General features: G+C 42.4%; 1 protein-coding gene across 4 annotated transcripts; it reads right to left on the bottom strand.

Annotated features, from left to right (window-relative positions):
• Positions 1-27,049, bottom strand: DERL1 (derlin 1). 4 transcript variants are annotated; one of them, XM_010576959.1, is made up of 13 exons: positions 27,014-27,049; positions 26,757-26,981; positions 24,383-24,494; positions 20,982-21,046; positions 18,109-18,135; positions 16,017-16,112; positions 15,298-15,350; positions 14,006-14,116; positions 8,679-12,186; positions 7,688-8,066; positions 3,819-3,947; positions 1,348-1,524; positions 1-1,143 (listed from the first exon to the last, which is right to left on the bottom strand). In XM_010576959.1, the coding sequence occupies exons 2-9, from the start codon at positions 26,907-26,909 to the stop codon at positions 12,048-12,050; spliced, it is 756 nt and encodes a 251-aa protein (XP_010575261.1). In that variant the 5' UTR covers positions 26,910-26,981; positions 27,014-27,049; the 3' UTR covers positions 1-1,143; positions 1,348-1,524; positions 3,819-3,947; positions 7,688-8,066; positions 8,679-12,047. The 4 variants fall into 4 exon arrangements, with proteins under 4 accessions (XP_010575261.1, XP_010575260.1, XP_010575258.1 ...); XM_010576958.1 differs by having other exon boundaries at positions 8,679-9,110; positions 9,336-12,186; positions 26,757-27,044; XM_010576956.1 differs by having other exon boundaries at positions 26,757-27,044.
• Positions 27,050-27,129: the final 80 nt, after the last annotated feature.

The raw sequence follows: 27,129 nt of genomic DNA, 5'->3' as shown, positions 1-27,129 counted from the left end.
GCAGCCCAGAGCCAGGAGCACAAGGCAAGCCCTATCCCCATGTCTGAAGGGCAGCATGCTCTAAGGCTCCCTATTAGGGATTTAAACAAAAGGAATTTTAATCTTTTTTTTTTTCCTTCTTCTTTTTAATGCCAGCGTTTGAATGTGGGGGGATGGAAATTTTAACACGAAGCCACACGCTGAAGGTCACGGAAAGGCAAGGCAGACATTGTCTTCAGTAATATTAAAAGGAAGACCAACCCTGCTGTGTCAGAGCAAAAAAAATGAATACTTCTTTTGATTGGTAAGAAAGTTTCTCCATGCCCGGTTGCGGTGCAGCATTGCACAACGGAGACTGCTGCGGCTGGGAGCAAGGAGAATTAATTACTTTGCTTTTTGAAGCATGGGCTGCTCTGCTCTGCTGTGCCAGCTTCAAGAATGATAAGCGCTTATCCAAAGAGCGCAGTTTTGTCCTCTGGCGCGGGAGTTTTGCTTGTCTAAATCACAGGAGGCTGCTGAGGTTTTGTTTTGTTTTCTTCATACTTGGCCTATGCTTGAACCTGGGCAGCGCTGCTCTCTTTTCAGACTCACAGACACCAATTTTATGCCATCTGAGGGAAGGACACTGGACCGAGCATCAGCGCTGGCCATGAAGCACCGCGGTGTAATTGTGTTAGGCATCATCCCAGAGTGCTGGCTACCGTCACCGTGGCACATTACAGCCCCATGGCAGAGAGGGTTTTGCCAAATGCAAATTTATCTCCAACCACCTCCTCGCAGGGGATTTTGCTTTCAAGGGCATTTCAGCATCTAAACAAAGATGAAGTATGCCTCTCCAAGTGAGCCGGCAGTGGGGACATGGCACCAAAGGATGTCTGCAGCGCTTTGTCCTCAGCTGGGCAGCAGCAAGCCATGCCACAGAATGGGCTTATTGATGACACATTTGGCCTTTCAGGGGTCTGAATTGTTTTCTTGAGTCTCTTACACCCCCCTCCCCCTTATTCATTTAGAAGGAGATTTTCTTTTTATACAAGTGACTTGGGAACTGAAGTCATACAGGTTACTGAAGCTTTCCTCCTCTGCTCACAAATAACTTCCAGGTGGCCCTTGGCAGGAGAGAAATTCAGGATACCTGCAGACACTGCCACACTGACCTTCACTACACTAAAAAAAAAAAAATAAAAAAAAAAAAATCACACAGTGTTTAAATTTTCACTGTAGTGTTGATACCCCTTCTGAAAAAGAGCAATTCCCACCTCTCCCAGAGCCACTGGTTTGCGGACATCTGCAGGCTAAGCCTGCCAGAGTCATAACTCCTAGCTCTCCTCCTAATCCTGACTTTTTGGCAAAAGCTGCTGATTTACCTACAGTTGCAAAAGAACTGAAGGACACAGGCATGGGGCAGTTTTCACATGAACAACTCCTGCTGGCCTGTTGTTAACAGGCTCTTCCAGCAATACTCAGCGAGCCTCATCCCAGTTCTTTGATAGTAGAGCCAAAACCAATGTCTCCTCAGCATCCTGCACACTGAAGTTCTTAATTCATCTTCACAGCATCAATAATTTTTAAAAATAAAAAAAAATGTAACAACCATAAGACTAAATATAAGAGCTACTCAGAGCTTATCAGGCTTTTACCATCCATTTCTTGATGCAAGCTAGAACTGCCCTACTTCCCATGCCTTGCATAACTGATTTTAATTTGCTACTCCTGAACCACAGCCACCAGTACCTAAGCAAGCCAAGAAACAAACTGACAGACAAGAAAGATCAGCACTTCTTTGGAATTACGTTTTTCCTGAATTATCATGTGCAGATTGCAATTTCTTAATTGACACTTATGCTTATTCAATGCTAGATCAATGCTTCAGATATGACCCAGATTACCAGCTTCTTAAAACCATCACCATTCAGGTTGTAAGACAGATGTACAGGGGTGGGGGAAAAAAATTATGCCCACAACCTATTTGTTGCAGCTGCTATTCAGAAAGAGGGCTTGCAGATCCAGAGCACCAATATACTTCTTTCTTCCAGCCTTCTCCCTTCCCACCCATATTCACACCAGCTCTTTACTGGGGTTGCAATACCAGTCAGTGGCTGTTTTCTGGCAAACACGTAGCAAAGCTGAAGCCTGACACACAGTGGCATACTCGGAAATAAATGCAAGTCCACAGAATTGCCCTCATTTGGGCAACATACAGTTTGCGATTCACTCCCTGCCCAGCAAGGAACATCTAAGAGTAAGTAAGCTTACCTCTTAGCATTTACTTTAACACAGCTTGCAATTCTAAGATAATCCTCTGAAAGGGGAAAAGATCAAAGCTTTATAGACCAGATAGCGAGTGATGTGGCCCACAGATTAATTTACACCTTGGGTTAAAAAAAAAGCAGCAACACAGCAAGGTGCGTATTCAGCATGAGTGGTCCTGGCAGTGGCAACAGCGCCAAGTTAAAGATCACCAAATACGAAGGAGATGCCATGTGCTCTCCTGCCCCTCTCTCTGGCTGGAGGGAGATGCATAGCCCTGCCCTGCTGCTCCAGTCCTTGCCGATGGGCTCTTCCAGGGCAGCGTGCTCCTCCTGAGCAGCTCCGTTCCATCGAAGCCCCCACAGAGAGTGAGCAGGAACAAGCCCATCTCCATGCATTAAAAACCCAATCAACCCATACGAGTGGGAGATCGATATTCAAGATGAATTCCCTCTGGCCTTGCAGCTATGGAAGCATCAAGACTATACTATTCTTAGATAGCCTTCCCAGGGTCAGGGTGCTGCCTTCATGGTCACAGAGGTACAGTCGCTTTCCTGCTTGCTACTCTTTTCCCTAGATTCCTCCTGCTTTCCCTCCCCTTCAGTAACATGCCCACGCAGCCTCTTTGGGTGGTTTTTTCTTTGAACAATGCAGCCAGGGGTCATGATTAATCACGGAGTTTTCCATACTCCATTTCCCTGCTCATTGTCCCGTGCCACTTGTTGAGAACCTTATCTTTATTAGCTGGTCTTATCAGGACTCGATTACACATTAACAGAAACTCTCCTTACTCAGCAGGATTTCCTTAGGATTGCATTGCTTTTGGCTTCAGAGAGCAGCTCTGTGGAGCAAGCCACTCCACTAGAACCAGCCTAGGAAGTTACTGATCTCATTTAAGATGCATGAGGGGACACAGAAAGCTGTAGGACGACTTTGAGGAACTGGCAGGAGCAGATTTAGAGGACAAAGCATTTCTATAGGGGAGCAAACGCATTAGCTTATGTTGTTTGTATTGGCATTAAATTATACAGTAATTATTTGGTCCCGGTGAGCTGTGCTCTAATAGCAGCTACAGAGCTATCTGAGATCCTTCAGCACAGGGATTGCATCCAGCTAAAACGTTCCCCTATCCACTTAGCTACTCAACCAAATAATACAGCTATAGGGCCTATTGTTATCTGTCTGCTTACAAGAAATTAGACTGATACAGTTCTTGGAGATTTACTAGACCTTCAAGTGCAATAACACCACACCATGTACACCTCTGACAGAGGATTTTTCTCCTTCAATGCTATTATCACCTTGCCCAGGAAGGTTAAATGGCATCAACTTGTATCATTGTTCTTGCTTTTTCTTTTTTTCTTTAAAAAATCATACACAGAATTATTCAGTATCTGAAAAGGACAGAGTGATGGGTGAAAGAGAGGGGGAAAATGCATTGTTAGAGACGAGAAAAGCTGTTTCTTAACAGATGGCTCTGTGAACCCCAAAAATCCATTTCTTGTGAAGGCAATGGTCTGTCCAAGGACTCAACAGCCCAGGTGAGACCTCCCAGTGTCAGGCAGTCCAGGTGAGAAGCAAGCAGAGCTCACCGTTTGGTTAATGATAGCTTTCCCTCTGCTTGGGAAGAGTGGTATGTCTGCAATGACGTGCCATTGCCATGGCCCTTCACACTCCCCTCTGCTCCCGAAACAGCCCACACATGTCTTCATAGAGTGGCTCTGAGGAACAGAAACAAGGAGGTTTGGAGAATTCATTAGACACTCAGTTCACAGAGCTAGAAAAAAAAAAAGGGGGGGGTAAGACAGAACACACAAAATCTCTTCTTCTGAAATAGCAGCAGCAGGCTCCAAAAGCACGCATGGCATTTGAGGACAATTACTCTGAGTTTAACTAGTTACATTCATCAGACCATCTGACAGAACAAGTAGCTGATATCTGGAAAACAGAGATGGATGTAAGCAAGGGAAGAGGTATTAAACTGGTTATCACCTACGGGGGAGGGGAAAAAAAAAAAAGAAAAAAAAGAGAAATTGGTAATTTACTGCCTGCATGACAGCCAACAGAGGAGGCAAGAAAAGATTATAAATTGCTATAAAACCAATATTGCTACTGGGCACATGATTTTAAGTATCAAGACTCAACTTCTGAAAACAGTTTGGAGCTCTTCTTTATATACGATGGCTGTCACAGCAGGCAATGGATGAAGAGTCCCTGTTACAGCCTGCTCAGGCTTTCTAAATTTATAAGGATTTACATTTTGCAGGTTGCATCCAATGATTCCTCTAAGTCTTCCCTGCCTGTGCAGAACACAGGCAGCGGGTGCAGGTACGATGCAGCAGAGCTGACAATATCCCCTCTTCTTCCTCCTGTGCTTTTGTGAAACATTAAATTTGGCCCTAACTCTGAGTGCAGTTTCAGATCAAAAAGAGGGAAGGGAGATTTAAGTGAAATAATACTGCTCTAACTAAAATATACAGGAAAACTAAAAATCGTACTGTAACTACCCCAATGAGAGCAGCAGACATGCTAGGAAGCTTTCACCTGGAATGCAGAAACTCTCTCCCAGAAGCTGTAGGTTCTAAACCTCTCCAGGTACTCCCTACTGGCAGAGCAAAGGAGGTAGAAACCTGTTGACAATGATCCAAGTTAGGCCTTTTTCCAACATGCAAGTCCCATCTCAGGCAAGAGTCACAAATACCAATTTTTTACTTATTGCAGTGAACAGCCATCACCACAACACTTCTGGAAACAAAGGCTGCAGAAGTGTTTTGCCCCAATCAAAATAGCAGGCTCTGATTTTAGCTTTTAAGGGTTGAATAGAGCTCTAAAAGCAAACAGAAAACCCATTGTATCTTCTAAACTAACTGAAATTTAGAAAATTTTAGAAATAAAAACCTGAAGCATTTAATCCTCATCAGTATCATCCAAATGAAATACTATCATGTTGCAAAAAGTCCCCCTACACACACACACACACACACACACACAATTTATTTCTGATACTATTCCAGTGAAACCTACACATGTTGCAACCACACACAAGTCTGCTCTCCAGCTAGGAACCTTTCCTCTGCACGCACCGAGGCTGTGCCCCTTTATTTTCAGATTAGGGGCTACCTTCCCCTCTACAGCCTTCAGAAACAGCAGTTTACATCCCAAGAGGCTTCCCTGAAACTCCCTGGGAAAGGCTGTATCCAAGAGGTGCCAAACCAGGGCCTCCTCAGAACGATTTGGCCATCTTCATCCTTGTCTGTCCTACTCCCTTCTGGGTTGTGCAAACCCACCAGCTCAACACAGCCAACTAAGGAAAGTCAAATCAAGTTAGTTGACTGTCAGGTCACACCTGACACTCTTTTCCTTCCTCTTAACTCAGTTCCCACAGTTTATTATTTTTTTGTGTGTGTTTAGGTGTGCTGTTCTCCCTGTAGAATTCCTGCCCCTGTCTGCATGCACCTTGGACTACTAAAGCCAAACCAGACGTTGACACAGCTAGAGAGGAGCACATCCATCCCTATGAACAAGCGAAGACTGCGCTTAGGTTTGAATATTGCTAATACAGAGCTGTAGAGTAGAAAAAAAGTAAACACTGCTGGACTGCATGATCCAGAGCACTTCTAGTTTCAGCAAAAGTTTGAACTCTTGCCAAATTTTTGCTTTCCTGATCATAGATTCTGACCAGGATCTTCTAAGAATATCAGTCCCTACAAGATTTCATCTGTTTTCTGAATTTACAGAACACAAGGGCTGAAGGAACAATAAAAGGTCTTTATGCCACAGTTGCATAAAGCTTCAGGGTGTTCAAACTTCTTGATGCTGCCCCAGAACCTTTGCTGTACTTTTTCAACATTAATTGGATTTTTATCTTGAATTACATACCTTGGGGAAGAAGGGCGAGACAGAACAGAGAACAGGACAAGACTAACTTTCCTACTTGTTTATACATTAAAAAAACCAAACCCTCTTAGCATCTGGGCTTTGAATCAGCTTTTAAGAAAATTAATCTGTAGGTAAAAGCTCCTAAGTGAAAATACTAAACATTAACATCAGTTACAGTTAAGTCCTTAGCTTGAGCCCCTAAACCAAACAAGGCCAATGCCCAAGGCACACACATTGCATTTTCTTTTTGCAATTGCTTAAATTCGTAACAGCAATAAGCACAGGCAGTTCAGAGTCAACAAACTGCTTAAAAAGATGGGTAAAGCAGTGTCACAGGCACACGCTCAAGGCTTCCTTCTAGCAAAAGGCTTATCCGCTGAGTCCAGTTGCAGGTACAAATACTAACCAGTGTCTCATCTTGCCCCTCCACTCACTGTGGGGCTAAGGATTCAGTAGATGAGGACAGAGACGGGCACTGCTGTTCTTTGCAGCCTAAACGGAGACTACCAGCTTCTGAGCCCGTATTGGGGAAAAAAGCACTTTGAAAAACATTCTTTGATCAGACAATGAACAAAATCCTTGATATTTTTTTTCTTCCCATTCTCAAGTCCAGTTAAAAAACAATTTCTCAGCATCTTTAGATCCCTTCCTTACTGATTTAAGATATTTTTTTCCAAAAATTGGTACCTTAGGCTTCTCTACCTCACACAACCTCCAACACCATACATAAACTCTATTTTCATAAAAAAAAGAAGCGACTTAACCTGAGTTGTGTCCTCCGTCACAGTATTTGCTCCCCACAACTTGGGGCTATGAGCTCACACCACTGCCCAAGCATCAGGCAACCTCAACAGTTTTGAGTGCACTGATCTGAGACCCTCTCCTATGTACAGGAACAGCACTATGCAGGACGGGCACTATATGGACTGCAAGAGGGCAGTAGCCCCTCCAGCCTAATACAGAAGGAGAAGCATCCTGCCCCACTGCACAGGGACGGACGGGCAATAGGAAGACCCCTCAGTCCTCTCCCCTCTCGTGACTGTGAATGAACTTTGTACCCAATTGCCTGCTAGAGTTTTTACAGCACTGACACTGAGTGGTGCCAGGCAGGTAAGTCTTAATGAAGACAAGTGCTACAAGCACCCTTTCCAGTTGGAGCAGGTGAGGGTGTTTTGATTTTAAAACAGGCTGAGGGGTCTGTTAGGGTTAACTACAGCTAACTGATACACTTAACTTGAAAGCAAAGAGAAACATTACTGCAAAGAAACTTTCTACATTTAACTAGCTACTGCAAGGTGGCCTGAACTCTGTAGCGTGAAAAGATTTACCAAGCAGCTTGGCAAGCCCAAGGGTTGGTGCAGGCAGCATCCTAACACCTCTGGTTACAATAACAAGTCAATGAAACCGTTAATACAGGGATCTGCCCCCTGTCTTTTCATCCATGGCCAGTCCAGGGCCTAAACATACACATCCCTTTTAAGAAATAAATGTAAACATTCAGATGCAAAAATACTGCTTGTGGTGGGGTTTTGATTTTAAACACCACCTCCAGTTGCCATGATCTTCATCATGGGTGACTTACAGTTGGTTAGAAGTCCAGAGAAACTTGGCCTTAAGAGCTGATCTGAGCTCTAACGGCATTTTGCAAGGGCTTTGTCCTTTTGGGGGTGGGGGGGAACAAAACAAAAAAAACCGAACCACCTCCAGGCACCAGAATTAAGGTTTCATCATCACTTTTCTTCCCCCTCCAACATCAACAAGATTCTGCAGAGGCCTTGCCAGCATCCCACAGTTACAGCTCCTTTTATGCAACTTTTGCTCACAAGTGTTGTAATCCCTCCTCCTAGATCATGTTCCAGATGATAAAAGGGTGAGCCACTGCTGCGAACAGAACTCCTTTCATCACCAAAAAAGTGTGCTTGAAAAATACAAGCAGCTGAAGTGTTTTCATCTTTTCAATCCTAGAAAAGAGCACATCATCACCATTTAGACGTTAAGTACTTCTGCTTAATATGCACATATTACATATTTAACTTAATTAATAAAATCATGACAATAGACTCAGTTCTGAATTTCAAGTCACACTGTTACTATCATCCATGGCAAAATAAGAATCTAGGGACGCACAAAACAAGAAAAGCCATTTACTCTGCAGGTGATGGCAATGCTAATAACATCTTCACCAAAATTAGTGCTCTGCCATACTACGGCAAGTACAAATTGATCCATCATCCTAAGTCTAGCACAGAACAAGGGAGAATATGAATCGTCTTCATTTTATGGATGCAGAACAGGATTACAAAGCCATTAGGTGACTTGTTATATCAGAAGCTTCAGACTGTAAATGACTGTGTATCTCTCCAACTCACTACCTTAACCATCAAGGCAAAGCAGTCTTCCTCCCTGAGAAGGTACACAGTGATATACAAACACAGAAAGAATTTTATGTTGTATTGCAAACAATATGCTATTCTGAATATTAAAGCCTCTCAGTCTTCCTAATGCAACAACTTGATGACAGAATGAAAGAACAGGTCCAGTTTCTCATTAAGTCACTGGCAACACCACATTACCGAGTTGTGTTGAGAGAGGAGCTGTTGCCAAGACAAAGCGATAGAAATGAAAGATGAAGCATTTTAGAAGCATTTGATTTCATATTCCTGGCTCTTCCGCTGACTCTTTATGCAACTGGAGCAAAATCGAAAGGCACACACTTGCCACGCTGTTCTATCTGGTGTATTTAGTATGGACCAAGACCTTCCAGTTCAAGGAGCACAACAAATTCACACAGTGCCTTATGTACCAAGTCCACAATCATCTTTGGTGCCTCTATGGTAACAAACAGGAAAAGTGCAGGCAGACAAACGATGAGGACCAGAAGAGTCATTCAGAGGATACTCAAAGTGTCTCCGAATCAGTTGAGGTAAGAGCCTCAAAAGGAATTCTGGCAGCTGTGCACATCTGGCTGGACAGAGAGAGGGCATTGCAGAATACCAAGTTCACCCCTAGAAAAGTAAGTGATCTCTATCAATCCCACAAAGTTTGAGGGAGAGTAGAAGGATACTTCCTCCTGGAGGACAATAAAGGATGAATAACCAAGTATACAAAACAAGCTGTAAAACAATAATAGCCCAGGAAGGACACAGACTGTCAAAACTCATGGTGATAAACAGAGACACAGAAAATGCCTTTATGATTTTGCAACTGATCAGAGAAGACAAGACTCCCACCCAAAAGCAGGTCATTTTCTTGAGTACTTTTATCAATAGCAGGAGGTGGTATCACAGTGCAGCTGTCAGACACTTCCCAGAGACATGCAGATCACAAGGCTTGTCTTAAGCTGAAATATAATTTAGCAAAACAGAGACAGTAACAGAGATTAAAACTTTAATTTAAAACTTTGCCAACAAAAATTGATTACAAAAAGGGAAATTATCTGTACAAAATAAGAAAGGAGGTACTCATTTAACACGAGACTGCCATTGTCAGTGTATGCTGCAGGACAAACAGTGCTTCAGGTCAAGTGACAAGTCAGAAACGAACAAACTGAGCTCGTCATATGGAATTCTGAAGTGAATTTTCCATAAACCAAAGTAAATTGACCTGAAGCAGCTCAAAAGCTAATCAAGACTTATCAGAAGTCTGTCTTCCTTGCAGACCCTTTCTTCTTCATTTAGAGAAGAAGGATGTACTACAAAGCAAGACCCAGCACAGTGCACTGGGCCAGGACAATGACTTTTGCCATGCTTCCTCCCACTCAAGCCTGCCTTCCTTCCGGCCTTCTGTACAAAGATGTTCTGCAATTTGAGTGTGCCAGGGTTTTAGCTGAGTCACAAACTATTGCATCTTCACTTAACAGTTAGGTCCTGACTCAAAAGACAAATGCTTTGGAGACAGTGATATTACTATGACTAAAAAGACCAGCTGCATCATGGCTCCTATAAAAATGATGGTTCTTAGACTTTTCAAGTTAGCATCAAGTAACAGCTGTCGGTCAATGATAGATTAATATTTACAACACTGCAGTCCTCTTTTCTACCTACCATTTTATACAAAGAAACAGACGAGCATCTTTAAAACTCATCACTGAGTAGACAAAAATGGCAGGTGATTTCTGAACTCCAAGTTCCTGTAAAACCTAAGCATACAATATGATCATTACCAGTTTCCTACATTTTTCCACAAGCCAAATCAACAGAATTGAGTTGCAGTGAAGAAGTGGAGCATGCGGGGGTTTTTTTCCAAGCAAGCCAGCTGAAAACTTCCAGTCTGGCTGCTTATTTTCCACCCAGTTTCACATCACGTAGTATTTACAAGTTTTTAAACCTTCAGAACCCAGGTTTAGTGAAGAAACAAAGTAGTAATAAAAATGTTTTGGCCTAGATTCACTTCACCTACTTATAGATACCTGAGATACCCAAGTTGGGGCAGAACAACTTCCTGTGCCCTACCTACCCAGTAAAAATACAGACAAATGCTAAAGGGAAATTCGGTCAGAGACTTGAATCTCATCCTAGTGATGACGCTCTTTTCCTCCAACTATAAAACAAAAAGTGAGCAGCTATATTCCAACTTAGAAGTCTTGGTTAAGCTTAAGAGTAATTGCATTTCTAGCTGAAGTGTTGTCATTTATGTGAACCTAAGCCTTACCTTGCTCACTAGCAGCTCCCATCTAGGGCAGTCGGGGACAGCTACCTTTTAAGAATGCTATGAGACATGCATGAGTCCTCCTTACAGCTGGGAAAACTGAGATAAGTAAGAAGTTTGCTCAAGTCCATGCGGTGAGTCAGTAACAAGCTACCATTACAACTTCCTGGATCTCAGCCCTATGCTCTGCCCAGGGGAACCCAGTACGAGGAAAACTACTGTACAGAATCATTCCCTTTTCCATGTCTAAAAATTTTACCAAAAAAGTACAGATACTAATAAACAGTGTACGTAATTTCTTATTTGTCAATGAAAGAGTCCTGTAGTAAAGCAATCCGTTCTATTGTATCTTGATTCTGGAAAAGTTTATTTCCAGCTTTGATTCTTCGATGTCTTAAAGCTTTTAGGAGAAAGTTGAAGATTCAGTTAACAAACATAAGCTGCAGTCAGTACCCTTTACATTAACCAGAATGATATGTTACATTTTCTAGTTTAAGTAGTATTTGTGCTACCCAATTTTGCAATCAAAATAGAAACCTTGAAGCCAAGAATCCACAGATCTCGGGGGTGGGGGGAGCTAGACAACTTCAGTTTAAACAGAGCAAGCCTTGTAATATGCCATGAAGAGTTCAGAGATTTCAATTCTGTGAATATCTGTTATTGCCTTTTCAGACGAAAGCCCTTTTATCCTTAGTCTTACCCAGCCCACCCTGTAGCAGGTAGGACAAATGCTGCATGGCAACAAAAAACTCCCCTCAAAACACAGCTTAATAATGGAAATGAAATATTTGCACTTTGCTTTATGAATGCAGCAGAGAGATATCACTTAAATAATGTTTCCAAAGACCCTGGGACTTAAGCACAGCTATGGAAAAAGTCAGCTTCCTAAACTCTGGGGTTAGTTTGATCCATCTGCCTCACACTGGATTCTTACCTTACCACGATCAACAAAGCTTTTGACATATGAGGCAAGACAGAACACCATTAACTTGTTCCATCGTATCATGGAACAAGACAGCATAATGGATGCCCATTGCAACAGACAGACTATACTGTATAAAGAAGGCTTTTCTTAATGGCAGAATCAAATTGGACACTACTGGCTAACCTGGAGCAAGATCTACATTTTTCCCTTCTGGAGTTTTTAGTTTTCTCTTGAACCAGAAACATTCTAATCAGTTAAATCCAACAGTACTACAGAGAGCTCAGTTCTTAAGCATGCTCTGCACCAGGAAGGGTCGGTTCTACATCCAATTAAAACCAAAGAGTTGCTGTTTTCCAAGGGCAGGCGTTCTTCACTGGTCACCTAGCCGGAAACCTTGGCCCCAGTTGTGTCTTCCACCACCCTGCTGATCTTCTGCAGCTCTTCTCATGCTAGCAGGTGGGACACCAAACCCCGACACTCCTCCTCTCCTATTTGGCAGCCAGCGGTACCTAAGACAAGCCAGAAGAAAAGGAGAGTTTGAGAAACAGCTGTACCTTGGGGGTAAATGCCAGACTACTTTTCCATGTATCTCCTTTTAGCTGCTAGACTTTGCAATAAAACTGGCTTTTCACAGCAGTACTTCACAGAATTCTTTCCAAATCTAAGCCCTCAGCACACTGAGAAATGGGAATTCTGGGAAACTTCCATTTCTGGGATATGGTTAGATCCAAAATCCAAACACAGGGAAAACCCCCACATGATAAGGGAGTCTCATTGTTGAGAATAAATGCTGTGATACAAACTTAATTCCCCTAACTTCTCTCCTTTTTTTTCAGGGGAAATAATAAAAAAAATCCAAATCACTTCTGAGCATCTCTCTTTCTTCAATAGTTTCAAAGGTCCTGTTATCACAGCATCTAACCATCTCACTGCTCTCCAAGTAAACATTCCTTAGGAACTGAGGACCAAAGAGACTAAGGCAAACAGGCTCAAGCAACTAGCTTGTCTGAAATCAAAGCTCAAGTGACCTGGCCAGAGCAAATCAGAGCTGTAAGACTTTATCATCCAACTTAGGCTACCATCTAAATAGAGTAATCTAAAATACAGCTGCTGCATTTTGCAAGGGATGCCATCAATGGAGAGTCATTTCAGCTCTACAGTAGTTACACCGAGCTCCTGCAAATCCCTTCATGAATTTGACAACTAAAATCTGAGGCCCAGACGTAAAACCCAGATTCCTTTCTGCAAGAAAAATGATTCTGTATAGAAAAAAGTTCTTTGTTATTATATTAAAGGTATCTGTAAAGTCATTACAGCAGCTTTTTTTGAACAAAACATTACAGTGCAAAGGCAGAATTTATCCCTTTGTAGAGCTGTTTGCAGTACTTCTGTTCCTATTTCTCAAATATAGAGAAAAATTAAATACACGAGAGGAATCAAGAGAATTGCACATAACCAACAAGATTGATGGCAGTTTCAGAGCTGTTATTACCTTGAAAGACATTTTAAAAAACCATTTTGTCTTCTTATCTTTATGGAAAATTAGGATAACCAGAAGGGCTTGCAAACACAAAAGTAGAATATAAAGCTTCCCTACTCATTAAAACTTGTACAGAAAGTATAACTGTAATTCAACTTTGCATTTTCTAATTAACAGTTTATGCTATAAAAAGGGTTAACTGAGTTGCTAACTAAAGTTTGGTACAGAAGTAATATTTACAACCCAAAAGGATGAGGACAAGGGCAACTTAAGCTACAAACTTTGGCTTCTGATCGTAGTATTTCAATGCCAAAACAATGAACAGATCACAAGAAAAAGCACTTCAGAAACCAAGACCTGCAGTCTCAGTCAAGGTGACTGGTACAGACTGGAAAGCAGAATACATATTATAGTCCTGAACAAGTCTACAACTGACTCTTACTGTTGTTACAGGTTGCTGAAATGGTAGCTACTGTAATGACACATAGAATTACAGATAAAAGATCATTTACAGGAGAAAAAAATTTTTTTTTTATACTATCTGATGTTTGTTAGGGAGTTCTCTTTACTACAGCTCAATTCACTAGCAGAACAATGACTTTTACTCACTCTTAAGAGTGTGTAAAGGACACAAGCCATCCGTAAGGGTAACAAAGAGCTCTCACATGAGCCATTTACAAGAAACTCAACATTTTTGATGACTCAGCAGTACAGTCAATATCATAGTCTGAAGCTGGTTGATTTAGCAAAGTATTTTACACCTTACAATCTCAGCAGATATATGTCTGATGAACAATACAGAAAATTCGACCAAACAAACAGTGAGCTAAAGAATAAAGCCAGCTTACAGGAACTGAGGTGTGGACAGAAAATTCCTTCCTCCCAAATCCATTGGATATTTAAACATTAAGAAGAAATACAGGTGTCCAACCAGATTTCCTATCAGCTCATTGATGACCCTGCAAGGCAAAAGAACAAGAACTGTTTCACATGCTGTCTTCTCTGAAAATAAACAAGTGACCATCTTCTGCCAGTGACTACTGTTATCTGCCACAGGCATTGCCAGAGCCATGAGCCACAGAAAATTTCCCTTCCCTCAGCATTTTGCAGCCACTTCTTTAAGAAGGGCCAATCTTCAGTGCCAAGACATCAACAGGCTGTTCCACCCTCCCCTCTAAGCCTGCTCTACAGTCGGTACTGAAAATGCAATTAAATACTTGTTTACATCAGGGAATTAGACCGTACGGCTATTAGTGTCTAAAATAATAGGTTGCGGAGCTTGAGAAGTTACTGCTGTTTTCACTGGACTTTCACTGGACAACCTGTCTCCTGCTGTACTGAACTGTTTTGTTCCCAATTTTGCAAAAACACTGCTGAATGGAGGCCCTTGAGTATCTTCTGTCATGCATAGAAACAGCAGGTATCTAACAGCAAGCAGTTTTCTCAAGTGACAGATGAGTCAGTAGGAGGCACAGCCAGAAAAGGGAATTTGGTTTTGCTGTACTATCTCCTCCTTTTATAAATCAACCACATAATTTGTTGTTGTCACTAATTGTGTTACAGCGGCACCAAGAGGCCCCAGTCAACGCAGGGCACTAATGAGAAAGACTGTGCATAGAGATTTCTGCAACACAGAGTTTAGTCAAAGAAACCCAGGACAGACCAATGAATTCAGCAAGTGCTAAGATGGCACTCCATGGGCTTGTTATTGCCATTTTCCCTTGCTTCACAAGCTGAAAAAAGCATCACGTTGGGCAAGACTGTGAGGCAAAGAAGTAACAGCACTATCAGAGTCAAGCTAAATTTGTTTCTAAAACCAGTAATGATGGCTGGTCATATGAGATGACATCTTTCTTTACTGTGCAGTACTCTTCTAGTAAGAAAAAGGCCTAATGCACAGATTTACTAGAAAAATAAACCAAATTCTTATTACTTCCCCCTCACCTACTTTCTCTAGTTCTCACATGCACATCTCCTCTTTGCTTTTATCTTAAATGACCACCATGTGACACTGAGCATTATCAGTCAGATTGTACAGGTTTAAGCCTCTTATTTTAATATTGCTTCTAAATTCAGCAGTAAGTTCAATAGCTGTAAAAGCTTTCATAACTTTAAATTGGCCATATAAGTAAATACGTACGATCCACCAATGATGTAGTTGAATCCCAGAATAACCCATGGAAGGTAACAGGCCTGAAAAAGAACACAATGTAGACAGAGAAGTTGTGAGTACAAATTAAGGACATAAATCTGCTCAACTTCCCAATGCACTAATAAGCATGGTTATAATCTCAACGTTTTAGGCACTGCACAAATCCCAATACATTAACTTAAGCAGATTCTACCTAACAAGGTAGGATACTCCAAACTGAGTGATTACTAACATTTTTAGACAAATCATACTCATTTAACATTATAAGCAGATGCATCTTTTGCACTCTATGTTCCACAGCAAGCTTACATGTGAAACAAAGTCCTAATATTTCTGATATTTAAAAGGTCTGGAAACAATGACCAAAAGAGTTTTCACTACAAGATCTGGCAGAAAGAGATGAGGTTGCACAGGGAAGGACAATATAAAATACCAACATTTTGTCACTACATTCAGCTTATATCCAGGTTAATGTTTATCAGGAATTTTCTTCCTGTTTTCAGACTGATAAATTTCAGTTGTCAGTACATCTTTTCAGTAAAGCCACACTGAGTGACACTGTATGGAAGACCATGAAGACACTTGTCTTTGCTGCATCTCAAGGAGTATATAGCTATGACATCTTTAATAAGAGAAAATATTTATATTTTGCCCCCTTCATGTGTGTCTTCTGGTCAGAAACCTTTCCAGTATCCTGTCTGACATACCTTAAATCTTGTTCCAAACCAAAATGATACAATCATGTCTCTGTTCAGCTGGGCCCACACATAAAGTACTGACATGATGAGTGGAATCATCAGCAACTGCAATGTTTAAAAAATAATAAAAAAAGTTACCATCACTTTCACAGAAGCCCAAGAAACTTAAACAGGCAGCAGGAGCTAAAAGCTTCAAAAATGGCTTGTAAGCATGATATGTCAGCAAAATCTTTAAAGTTTGCCCCAGAATCTTTGCCGTCATATGTCATGGATCTGTTCAAAAGCTATTGAGAAAGCTAAGCAGAAGAACCTACTTGGTCATTCTCTCTTGCAAGACCATGCCAAAGCAAAGAGCTCTAACTTGCACCAAGTGAAAGAGCAGCTGTGGTGAACTCCTCTGCTCCCAGCTGCTTAGTAGCACACCTACAGCAGAGTTGGCAACATATTTGTGCCACAATCATTTCCATTCACAACCCAAGGAACTAACCCAAACACACTCATCTGGGCCTAAGCTAATAGGCCAGATGAAGTGTGACACCACTGAATTGCCAGCTATGTCCCTCTCAGAGCACCACAGAGGGAAGGTGCACCAGTAAATCACCATTTCAGAGTATCACAGCCAGCCTTGGCTAAGCCACCTTGGTAGAGCTCAGTTAACCTGTGCTCCATGCCAGCAGATGAGACTGTTTCAAATACCTCCTTACTGTGACTCTATATTAGCTGATTGGACTATTTCTAGTGAAACAAATGTAAAGCACTATTTTAGCTATCTGCTGATTTCTGAGCTGAAGACAGACCGTGCCAGCAACATTTCCATCAACTGGTTTAACACTATGAACCAGCTCGTGTGTTTGGAAGAGAGGTTAAAACTCATCCCTTCGGGGTTGCTGCTATTCAACAGGTTCCACGTTAAAGCTGGCACACTGGCATCAGTCCGGCCTTCCCAAAGCCCTACAGAATACCGAGTCTGACTTGTCACACAAGCACCTTAGGGTCTTTATTAGAACCATTTTTATTTTTACTGGAAAAACAAATACCTAATTTCTGAAAGTATTTGACATGAGAATAGAAGCCCAGCTATCCTACTCTATCTTCTCACTTGCAAGCAAGCCACTCAACACAAAGAAAAAAACATTTCTAAGAAAAACACATTTGTACATCAAACAACTGATTCTCTTTTAAGCAATACTTTGTATGCAGATATAAAACTATTTTAAGCACCTTTTTAAAAAGATACAAATCAACACAGTCTGTCTAAAATTCATACAATGTATGGGTGACTTCAGCGTGCTTTTGAAGAATTTTGTGGTGTCTTCCCCACAGCAAAAGAAGTTTAAGTGCAGTTATGGACAGCCCTTAACAGAACTCAATCCTGACTGCAGATGCATGATCACTATTTTTGTCTACCAAGGGAGCCTGATAAGTGATCTAATAAATGCTAAGATAATATTGTACAGAATATTAGAGATATTGGTGCAGGCTTTGGGTGATAGGGACAGAATAAGATGAGGAGAGAACAGCAGAGGCAGGCTGAAGATATGTAGTTATCTGATACTCTGTTGTGTCCAAGAAACACTCCCACATTTCCCCCCTTAATATTTGGGGAGATGAGAACTACCCCTTTGAAACTGGTTCTTTAGACCACTATTTTCATCATTCTTGTGAGGATTTTGCACTTCACAGTTCTGATCTGAAGCCACATTTTTCACAAAAAGATATTCTGTTGGCAAGTAAAAGGTACACTAAATTTGAAAGAATTCATTTTTAGATAAAAAAGTAAGAATGCAGATCCACATTCATTAGAAGAAACAGTGCATAGGTGACATCTTGTGTCCAATTTAGTAAAAGGCTGAACACTTCCTGACTGCACAAAGAGCAAATTTTCACTCCTTGACTCCCTAACTAGGTTAGGAGTGGCAGTCAGATACAGGCTTGTAATGTTGGCTGAGGCTAATACACACACAGCAGTCCATTTTTATATAAACTAAACCAGCCTAGCTTAACTATGTTCTGCAGTTATGTTGATAATGCTCTCTATAAAGTCATTAAGTAGTCAGAAAGTTCCATAAGATTATTATTTAAGAAACTGCACCGCACTTACCTGCATGTCCATTGCCAAGCCAGTTATCTGTCATTGCACCATTAAGGAAAACACAGCAAAACTTGATAGACTAGAATGACAAAAAGAAGCTCCATACACACAGAATACACATGCAAAGGCCTTTAATGTTTAAAATTAAAACAGCGTTCCTGTGTAGTATTAAGTTAACCACTGGAAAAAATGAAAAATGTCCAGTGATCTAGAGACTTACACACTTAGTTTCAATGATTGTTTTTCAGTAGCCTTTCAAGCTACCACCTCAAGTCATCACCCCAAAGGCTGACAGATGCACTGGCCTTCCCTCCGTGATGAAACTGACTAACTACAAACTCAATCAGTCCTTGCATAAAAGCATATTACAAGTTCAAAAGCTGGATTCGTTCATTAGGTTTTTTTGAAGACTAAAATGTTGGTTTTCTAACTAAAGAAATACCAGATCATAAAAAAACACCAGTATATTGCCACTGAGTCATAGAAAATAAATAATTTCTTGAAATGCATCAATGCAGGCTTTTAATACTACTCTCCTACCTTGAAACCCAAAGGATCTACTTGCTGTGGCAACTGCTGAGCAGAAACAATTGCTGAAGAGTTTTGCTATGATCAGAATGCTTTTAACAGTTCATGAACGTGTATAAAATGGCACCAAGCATTTTCCCAGATCGTGCATCCAGGTTGCTCCTTACATCATAGAGGGAACACGCAACTGGAAGCTTTTAAATAACCAGTTTGAAAGTAAGTCACGATCAGATTTATCTAATAGCTCACAGCCAACAGCCTGCAATCACAATGAAGCTGACGGTTTTCTTAACAACATAACTAAACACACATCACTTTCCTAGTTACTGCTGCGGTTCAGCAGGACTAGCAGGAATAGCAATTCCCTCCATACAGTGGAATGCAACGAGAGATAGTTAATCTATTGATAAAGGCAACAGCATTTCTACACGCTAGCTCTCCTGGCTGTATCTGGTTCACACTGATGTCACCACTCCCTTTTTTCCACATGCCGTGCCACCGCAAACTGCTACAAGGAGGTACCAACAGCACAGACAGCATGGGAGCATCTCCAAGGATGGAGGTCCCACAACCTCTCTTGGCAAGCCATGCCAGTGTTTTATTGCCCTTACAGTAAAAACGGTCTTTCTTATGTTTAAATGGAATTTTCTGTGCTTCATTTTGTGCCTGTTCTCTCGTCCCACCGCTAGGCACCAGTGAGAGAAGCCTGGCTCCATTTCCTTTACTCCCTCCCCCACTTGGATACTGTGCCCAGCTCTGGGGCCCCCAACATAAGAAAGACATGGACCTGTTGTAGCGGGTCCAGAGGAAGGGCATGAAAATGATCAGAGGGCTGGAACTCTTCTCCTATGCGGAAAGTCTCAGAGAGTTGGGGTTGTTCAGCCTGGAGAAGAGAAGGTTCCAGGCAGACCTTATTGTGGCCTTCCAATACTTCAAGGGGGCTTACAAGAAAGATGGGGACAAACTTTTTAGTAGGGCCTGTTGCAATAGGACAAGGGGTAATGCTTTTAAACTGAAAGAGGGTAGATTCAGACTAGGTATAAGGAAGACATTTTTTACAATGAGGGTGGTGAAACACTGGAACAGGTTACCCAGACAGGTGGTAGATGCCCCTTCCCTGGAAACATTCAAGGTCAGCTTGGACAGGGCTCTGAGCAGCCTGATGGAGTTGAAAATGTCCCTGCTCATTGCAGGGGGGTTGGACTAGATGACCTCTCAAGGTCCCTTCCAACCCAAACTACTCTATGATTCTATGATAAAACACCCCTGAGCCTCCTGTTCTCCAGGCTGCACAATCCCAGCTCTCTCAGCTTCTCCTCATGTGACAGATGCTCCAACCCTTTAACAATCTTCGTGACCTTTCACTGGACTCACTCCAGCATGTCCATGTCTCTCTTGTACTTGGGAACCTGGAGCTGGATGCAGCCCCCCATATGTCTCAAGGGCTGAGCAGAGAGAAGTAATGACCTTCCTCAACCTGCTGGCAATGCTCTGCCTAATGCAGCCCAGGAGGCCAGTGGCCACCTTTGCCGCAAAGACACATTGCTGGCTCATGGTCAACCTGGTGTCCAGCAGGACCCCCAGGGCCTTTTCTGCCAAGATGCTTTGCAGAATGTCAGTCCCCAGCCTGTCCTGGTGCCTGAGGCTGTTCCTCCCCAGGCGCAGGACTCTGCACTTCCCTTTGCTGAGCTTCATGAGATTCCTGACCAGCACATTTCTCCAGCCTCTAAAGATCCCACTGAATGGCAGCACAACCACCTGGTCTATCAACAGCTCCTCCCAGTTTTGTATCCGAGACCTAAAAGAAAAGTCAGGTAGAACAGCACAGCTCATGGAAAAACTGTTTCCCAACATTCCCAAACCAACAAGCCCAGCTTCTTGGAAGTTGGCTCAGTGCAGATATCACAACACTGCTTTCACAGACTCAGCTGACTTGTGCCCAGCAGGTAAAGGATCTCTCCACAAGGTACATGAACTTCCAACTCAGGGAATGGCAGAGATCAGACGCATTTGCACATGGCAGCTTAAACACCCTAAATTCACTCTTTGCCTACACGGCAATCCACGGAAGTGCCCAAGTGAAGCAATACAGCAAACACCATGGAAGCTCACACAGCACAAACTGAGCTTTATGTAAGCAGAAATTTAGTCCCCACATTACATACTTGTATTAGCACATTTATGAGTATTCTCCCTGCAAGCCAACTGCTACCTTTCCAGGAAGATTAAAAACTCACCTGTGAACATTTGCTACATTTTTAAACTGTTAGTTGCTAAAACCTGGTCTTTGAACATATTTCAAACAGAAACAGGAGAACGAAAATATAAAAGTTTGATGATGAGCAGAAGGATACAACAATGCAGATCCAGTTAAACAGGAGCATGAACATGTAATCTGCTGGCCTTCCATCAAAAGCCCCTGTAAATATAAAGAATTATTAGGAAAGGTACTGAAATCTTGGTAAGAAATTAAGACTTTTTTTAACTTTGGGGAGTCTAAGAAAAGCTCAGCTAATAACAGCTGTCTTACATGCAGTCTGTGGTTTATGATTTTTAATTTTAAAAAGTCCTATAATAGAACAACCTACAGACCAAAAAATAAGACATTCAGCCTACTGCATTAAGTGTACAAACAGCGTCTCTACTTAAAAAAGAACACATTTTAACTCCGGAGATATATGGTTTTAACTTCATAAGACTTCAAAATGGAGTTGGACCCCGTCCTTCACAAGAAACTGCCAGTCAGAAGCACACAATAAGGAAATACAGTTGCATAGCAAAAGCAGAGATATCAGGTTTAATGATCGAGTCATGTGAAAACCAGTCCTTACTTAGGCAAATTGCATCCTCTTTGCGTCATCTAGTCAGACTCAAGAGATACAATAGTTTTTACACTCCAGAAAAATTAACATAAGTGACAAGGAGGGTACACGTGTATAGCGCATTCTGTTCCTTCTTCTAAGCTGAACTGCTTGCCTAATTTCCCATTTCAAACATGTGACAATTTTTTTCAGGACAGTGGAAACAAAAATAGGGTAACATTCCGTGCAGGTCATACAAAATGAAATTATATTTAGACGCCCAGTTGAGTTTGGGACCTGGCAGAGAGAAGGGTTAAAAAATAAACCCCCCTAACAACTCCTTGCAACCATGAAAATCATAAGCCCTCACTCTTGCAAACTGTGGCAAAAGGCTGACACGGACCTTGGCATTTGAGCAAGACTCCTGTCAACTTTCATATAGCTCCATACAGGCAAGGAAAGCCTGAGAATATTGCTGAAACAGTCCCAAACCACACAGTGACAAACACAGAGCGCCACAAACAAGCTAAATTACATGCTAATAATTAAACATCAAAATGCCTAGAAAGAAGGCGACTGCTTAATGTTAGCACTATTTGGCTTCCTACAACTACTTTACATGTCCCCAGAAATGTAAAGAAAGAAAATCTATTTTTAAGCATTAGCTTGTTAGAGTAACTAGAGTAACTCAGCCTATGTAAAACAAAATTGCTATTTTAGTCAGTTCAGTTTATTATTTAAGTTCAACCATGTAAGTTACATGACGGGGGGGGAAGATACAAACCAAACCCCAACTTTGAAAAAATCTTTTGGAAGGTTTTAAAGTTGGAGAACTGAATAAACTGGAGCCCTCTCCTTACTGTTGCCATACAACAAATAGAAACAAATAAAGAGAGGAAGCTGACTAAACCTGTAGAAACTCCAGCACAGGAATTCCTCCAGAATATGAAGAAATCAAAGCAAATATTATTCCCTTAAAGTTTTTCACTTCTTGTTATCTAGGAGGTTACCAACAAGAATATTAGACAAACTATTTAAGTTGACTTTCCAATTAATATTTAAGAAAACTGAGCTACAGACTGCCAAAAAGTTCAGCTCAGGGGCGAGGTGAACTCTAGCCCACTTGGTCCTTCAGTAGGGCCCCAGGTATGTCCAGTCATTGGGGAAGAGCTGCAGACTCATAATCTCATCATTCATACTGCTGGGGAGTGAACTCTGCATATTCTGCTTTCTTGGTATTTGTTATGTTGTTCTCCAATAGAAACAAAACAAAACCACATCAATCTCCTTTTCCTTAGGAAGCTAGAGGTCAGCTTGTTAGGAAAGCACAAGCACAGTACAAAACCACATGCATATTTTTGACGGCTAAATTTGAAGCTAGAATGCAACACCAGTGTATGCTCAAAAACCACGTACAACCCTGAAAATAGAATTTTCACTTCCTCAGTTTCACAGACAAAAGAAGGCATAGACCTATGCTAATCTCCACCTGTAAACATATTGTCAGCAACTTCTACACTTTCTGCTTTCAGACAGATTCAAGCCTTTTTCATAGCAAGGAAGGACTGACCTAACCAAGAACTTCATTTATACCCAGAAAAATTACTGTAATATGAAAGAAATGCATTGATTCAAACAACACAGCTGACTTCCCAGTTTCAAAATCCAGATGCGTTGTACAGAAGAAATATAAATTTACTTCCTTCCATGAGACTTCTGACACATCACAGACAACTAGAGCATTCTCCAAGTATATGTACAAGCAGTGATGTCTTATAATTTGCATATTAGTATATCAGGAACTCTTAATACACATAGCTTTGCACAGTAGAATGTCATAACTGCCAGTACTCTCACGTGTTCATTATCTACTGCAGAAAGGCTCAAAGAGAAGGAGGAACTGTTTCTAGCTATTAAACTACTTACTTTCACTGATAAAACAATCAAATATAATCTGGCACCATGCCTCCCTTTCCCTGCTACTCTTCTTACAACTTAGAAAGGATTCCACAATACTCTCTGGATGACAGGTTTACCAGGGATTTCTTCTCTGCCATGGGACTTCCCAAATATCACCTTGCAACGCATTTCCACTTACACCATCAGTTCTGAGACTCCATTAGAACTACACTGAAATTCTTGTTCATAAATGCTTTCAGGAGGAGCTTAGCTTTGCAAATACTTTAATTACTTACTTCAATTGGAACAATTTTTGTCTAGCTTTAATAAACTTTGCAATGCAAATCAAAACCAGTTTTGAAGGTACCCTGTAATGACAATCTCTTTTTTGAGATAAACGATCCATTATCTTATCTCCTTTCTTCCACTCGTAATTTTTCCCCCTAACTGGAAATCCAACTAGTTCCTTAACTTTTTCACATTTCTATTTGACAGAAGGGTACACTTCATTTTTAAAAGGTATCTCTCAATTCAACATAACCAACAGAATAACACAGGTAAGCATCATTGCCTTTTAAAAAGAAAAAGAAAAGCTGACATTGTTATTTTCTTAGATATTCGTTGGAAAGTCAACTTAAATAGTTGATGGATATACCCATTAACACGGAAGGATGATAGAGCATATGTAATAAAGGACATCAGACAAGAAAACAGAGGTAACATTATCTTTTAGTCTCTATCCCTCATCTCCTGAAATCCAACAACTAAAAGCACCAGGCTCTCCTATTGAAAGAAGTATCAAGTTCAGATCCTAAATGAACAGGCTCCCTGCTGAAGGGAAGGAGCCCATCACAGAAAATCAGTTTTCAGTGCAGTTTCCCATTGACCAACATAAGTGGGTACAGAGATGAGCCATCTTTCTCACGATTCTGTCTGAATCAGCCACAACCCCATCACCACAAGCATTCCCAACAGAAGCTGTATCTGACAACGCGTAGTCTCTATCAACTCCAGGCAGAGTTCACCATATGCATACAATTTAACGGATAACATACCTGTTTCTAATCGTGATGAATATTGATACAAGAAATACAAATTCACCAGGTAGAGAAATCCCGTTCCAGGTCCCACTGGGAAGAAAAAAGTTGCAGTTATCGGCCGCCAGATCTGTCCAAATCAAAAGAGAAAGATATATTTATATACTGTAGAATGAACTCATATGTATAGGTTTTCTGTTTTCATTCATTATTGTCCTGGTTTCAGCTGGGATAGAGTTAATTTCCTTTCTGGTAGGTGGTATAGTGTTATGTTTTGTGTTCAGTATGAGAAGAATGTTGATAACACACTGATGTTTTCAGTGGTTGCTAAGTAGTGTTTAGACTAAGTCAAGGGTTTTTCAGCTTCTCATGCCCAGCCAGCAAGAAGGCTGGAGACGTACAAGAAGTTGGGAGGGGACACAGCCAGGACAGCTGACCCAAACTGGCCAAAAGGATATTCCATACCATGTGATGTCATGCTCAGTATATAAACTGGGGGGAGTTGGCCTGGGGGGATTGCTGCTCGGGAACTAACTGGGCATCAGTCAGCAAGTGGTGAGCAATTGCATTGTGCATCACTTCTTTTGTATATTCCAATCCTTTTATTATTATTGTCATTTTATTATTGTTATTATTGTTATTATTATCATCATTAGTTTCTTCCTTTCTATTCTATTAAACTGTCTTTATCTCAACCCATGAGTTTTACCTTTTTCCTTCTGATTCTCTCCCCCATCCCACTGGGTGGCAGGGGGAGTGAGTGAGCGGCTGTGTGGTGCTTAGTTACTGGCTGGGGTTAAACCACGACAGTTATCAATTACTTGGAAGATCCAGGAGGAGATTAAAAATAGCCCAAGTATCAGTTACTGCTGCTTCAGCAGCTTTTACAGTTTGTTTTTTTAAATCCAAGAAGCAAAGCTATTAAGATTATAACAGAAATCACATACAACTTCCCAGATCGCTTCCATCACGTCTTCGCAGTATTGAGCCTTCGTTGCAGCGCAAAAGGGATATGCTTGCAAGGATGCCACCCTGTTTTAAAAGCACCCATACAGAACCCATTCTTACCTGTTGTACAGAGGCCAAGGAATTCACGTAATGGCCTTTAGCGTACCATTTGAGACAGCACACGCTGCTCTGAGCATTTTGCACCTGCCTTAGAGAGTCTCCCAACTATCAATATTGGGCACAGCCAACTGCATGGCAGCATGTAGCAAGGACAGAAAATATCTGGCCATTAATGAATGAGCTCTTTTAACTGGCAACATTTCCAAATAGAGTATTGGGATCCTGAACATTACCATTCCAGAAGGAATAACAGAACTAGAGGAAAAAACAAGTCATTTAAGCTACTAAATTTTGGGGACAATACATGAAACAAACTACAGATAAAGCCATCTTTTTATCTTTTTTGCACTTAATCTTTTTCACTGAAGATATAATGGACACGTATAATAGCAATTGAAAAGTTGGGATCTTTTCCCTTTCTTCCCATTTTCAGTTCATCCAATGGGCACTCTCCCTCTACACACCTGCATACCAAAACACTGAACCTCTAACCTCGCAATGCAAGGAAAAGGACTATGTCCAGTTTGTGACCACTGCTAATGCATCCAGAAACACTGTACATCTGAAACCTCAGGACCTGAGTTGTTAGTTTATGTCAACCATAGCCAGGCACAGAAGCTGACAATCCCAAACACAAGTTTTTTCAAATTCCAAGCAAGAAGGTGCAAGAGATGCACTTCTTTAGCTCTGCCTCAGTATCTCCAGAGCCACCTGCAGTTTAGGACAGTCGCAGACCTGCCTGTGACCCCTGTTCCCAAAGTGATGCCCACACAATCACACAGCAAGAGGCTGGGCAACTCACCTGAAGTCACAGCCACAGGTTTTATGATCACCGAGTGCCTTAGCACACCAACCGGTGACAGCCAGAACAGCTCCCCCAGAAAACGTAGGAAAATAAACGCCCCAGAACGAGACGCAAAACGAACTACAGGGCCCGTCAAGGCCCACAGCCCTCCTTGCCTCACCCAGGGGCCCCAGCAAGGCCAGGCACCGCAGCCTGTGTCACCTTGGTCGGGGGCCCGGGGCCTGCGGGGGCACAGCACTGGCTAAACCCTGGGCCCAGCTGACAGGCCTCACACCGGTTAAGCAGGAAGGCAGGCCCGGCTTCTCGCCGGAGGTGATCTGGGTCACTCCTAAGGGCCGCCTCCGTGCGCGATTCCCTCCCAACGCGGCCGCGGAGGCCGGGGCAAGGGGAACGCCCCCCAGCCCCGCACCCCTGCCAGCCGCTCACTACAACTCCCAGAATGCCGAGCGCGCCCCGGACTGGGCTCCCTTATGGCGCGGGCGCCGCAGGGCACGCCGGGACTGGTAGTGCGGCCCGTACCTGGAAGCGGTTAATGAAGGCGTCGGGCCAGAGGAAGAGGTAGACGGGGCTGACGAGGCCCAGCTTGCCGATGAGCGGCACCGCGATGGAGCCGGCGAACCAGTAGCGGGTGATGAGCGGGATGCTCCGGAACCAGTCCCCCAGGTCCGACATGTCGCGGCCGCCGCCGAGGCCTCTGCTACGAACCGGCCGCTGAGGGAGGGGAGAAGCGAGAGCCCGGCCGCGCTCCACCCGCTGGTCCCGCCGCCGCCCCGGGCAGGGAGGGGAACCCCGAACCCGACGTGGCGCCGCCGAATTCGGTCGAGCCGCCGCGACTTCCGGCCCCGCCCCCTCGGCTGCCGGGGCAACGGTGGCGCCGGAAGTCCCGCCTCCT

Source organism: Haliaeetus leucocephalus, unplaced genomic scaffold, assembly GCF_000737465.1.
Source record: "Haliaeetus leucocephalus isolate CR32 unplaced genomic scaffold, Haliaeetus_leucocephalus-4.0 Scaffold555, whole genome shotgun sequence".
NCBI lineage: Eukaryota > Metazoa > Chordata > Aves > Accipitriformes > Accipitridae > Haliaeetus > Haliaeetus leucocephalus.
This window is presented reverse-complemented; position numbering and strand designations above follow the sequence as displayed.

What these genes read in the sequence shown, in the direction of transcription:
- DERL1 (XM_010576959.1), bottom strand. Translation starts at nt 26,909, where the DNA reads ATGTCGGACCTGGGGGACTGGTTCCGGAGCATCCCGCTCATCACCCGC. An exon ending in TTCATCACGATTAGAAACAG is followed by an intron (nt 21,047 to 24,382) that starts GTATGTTATCCG and finishes TTATATTTACAG; the next exon opens with GGGCTTTTGATGGAAGGCCA. An exon ending in CTGTCCACACCTCAGTTCCT is followed by an intron (nt 12,187 to 14,005) that starts GTAAGCTGGCTT and finishes GGCTTGTCTTAG; the next exon opens with GTACCGCTGGCTGCCAAATA.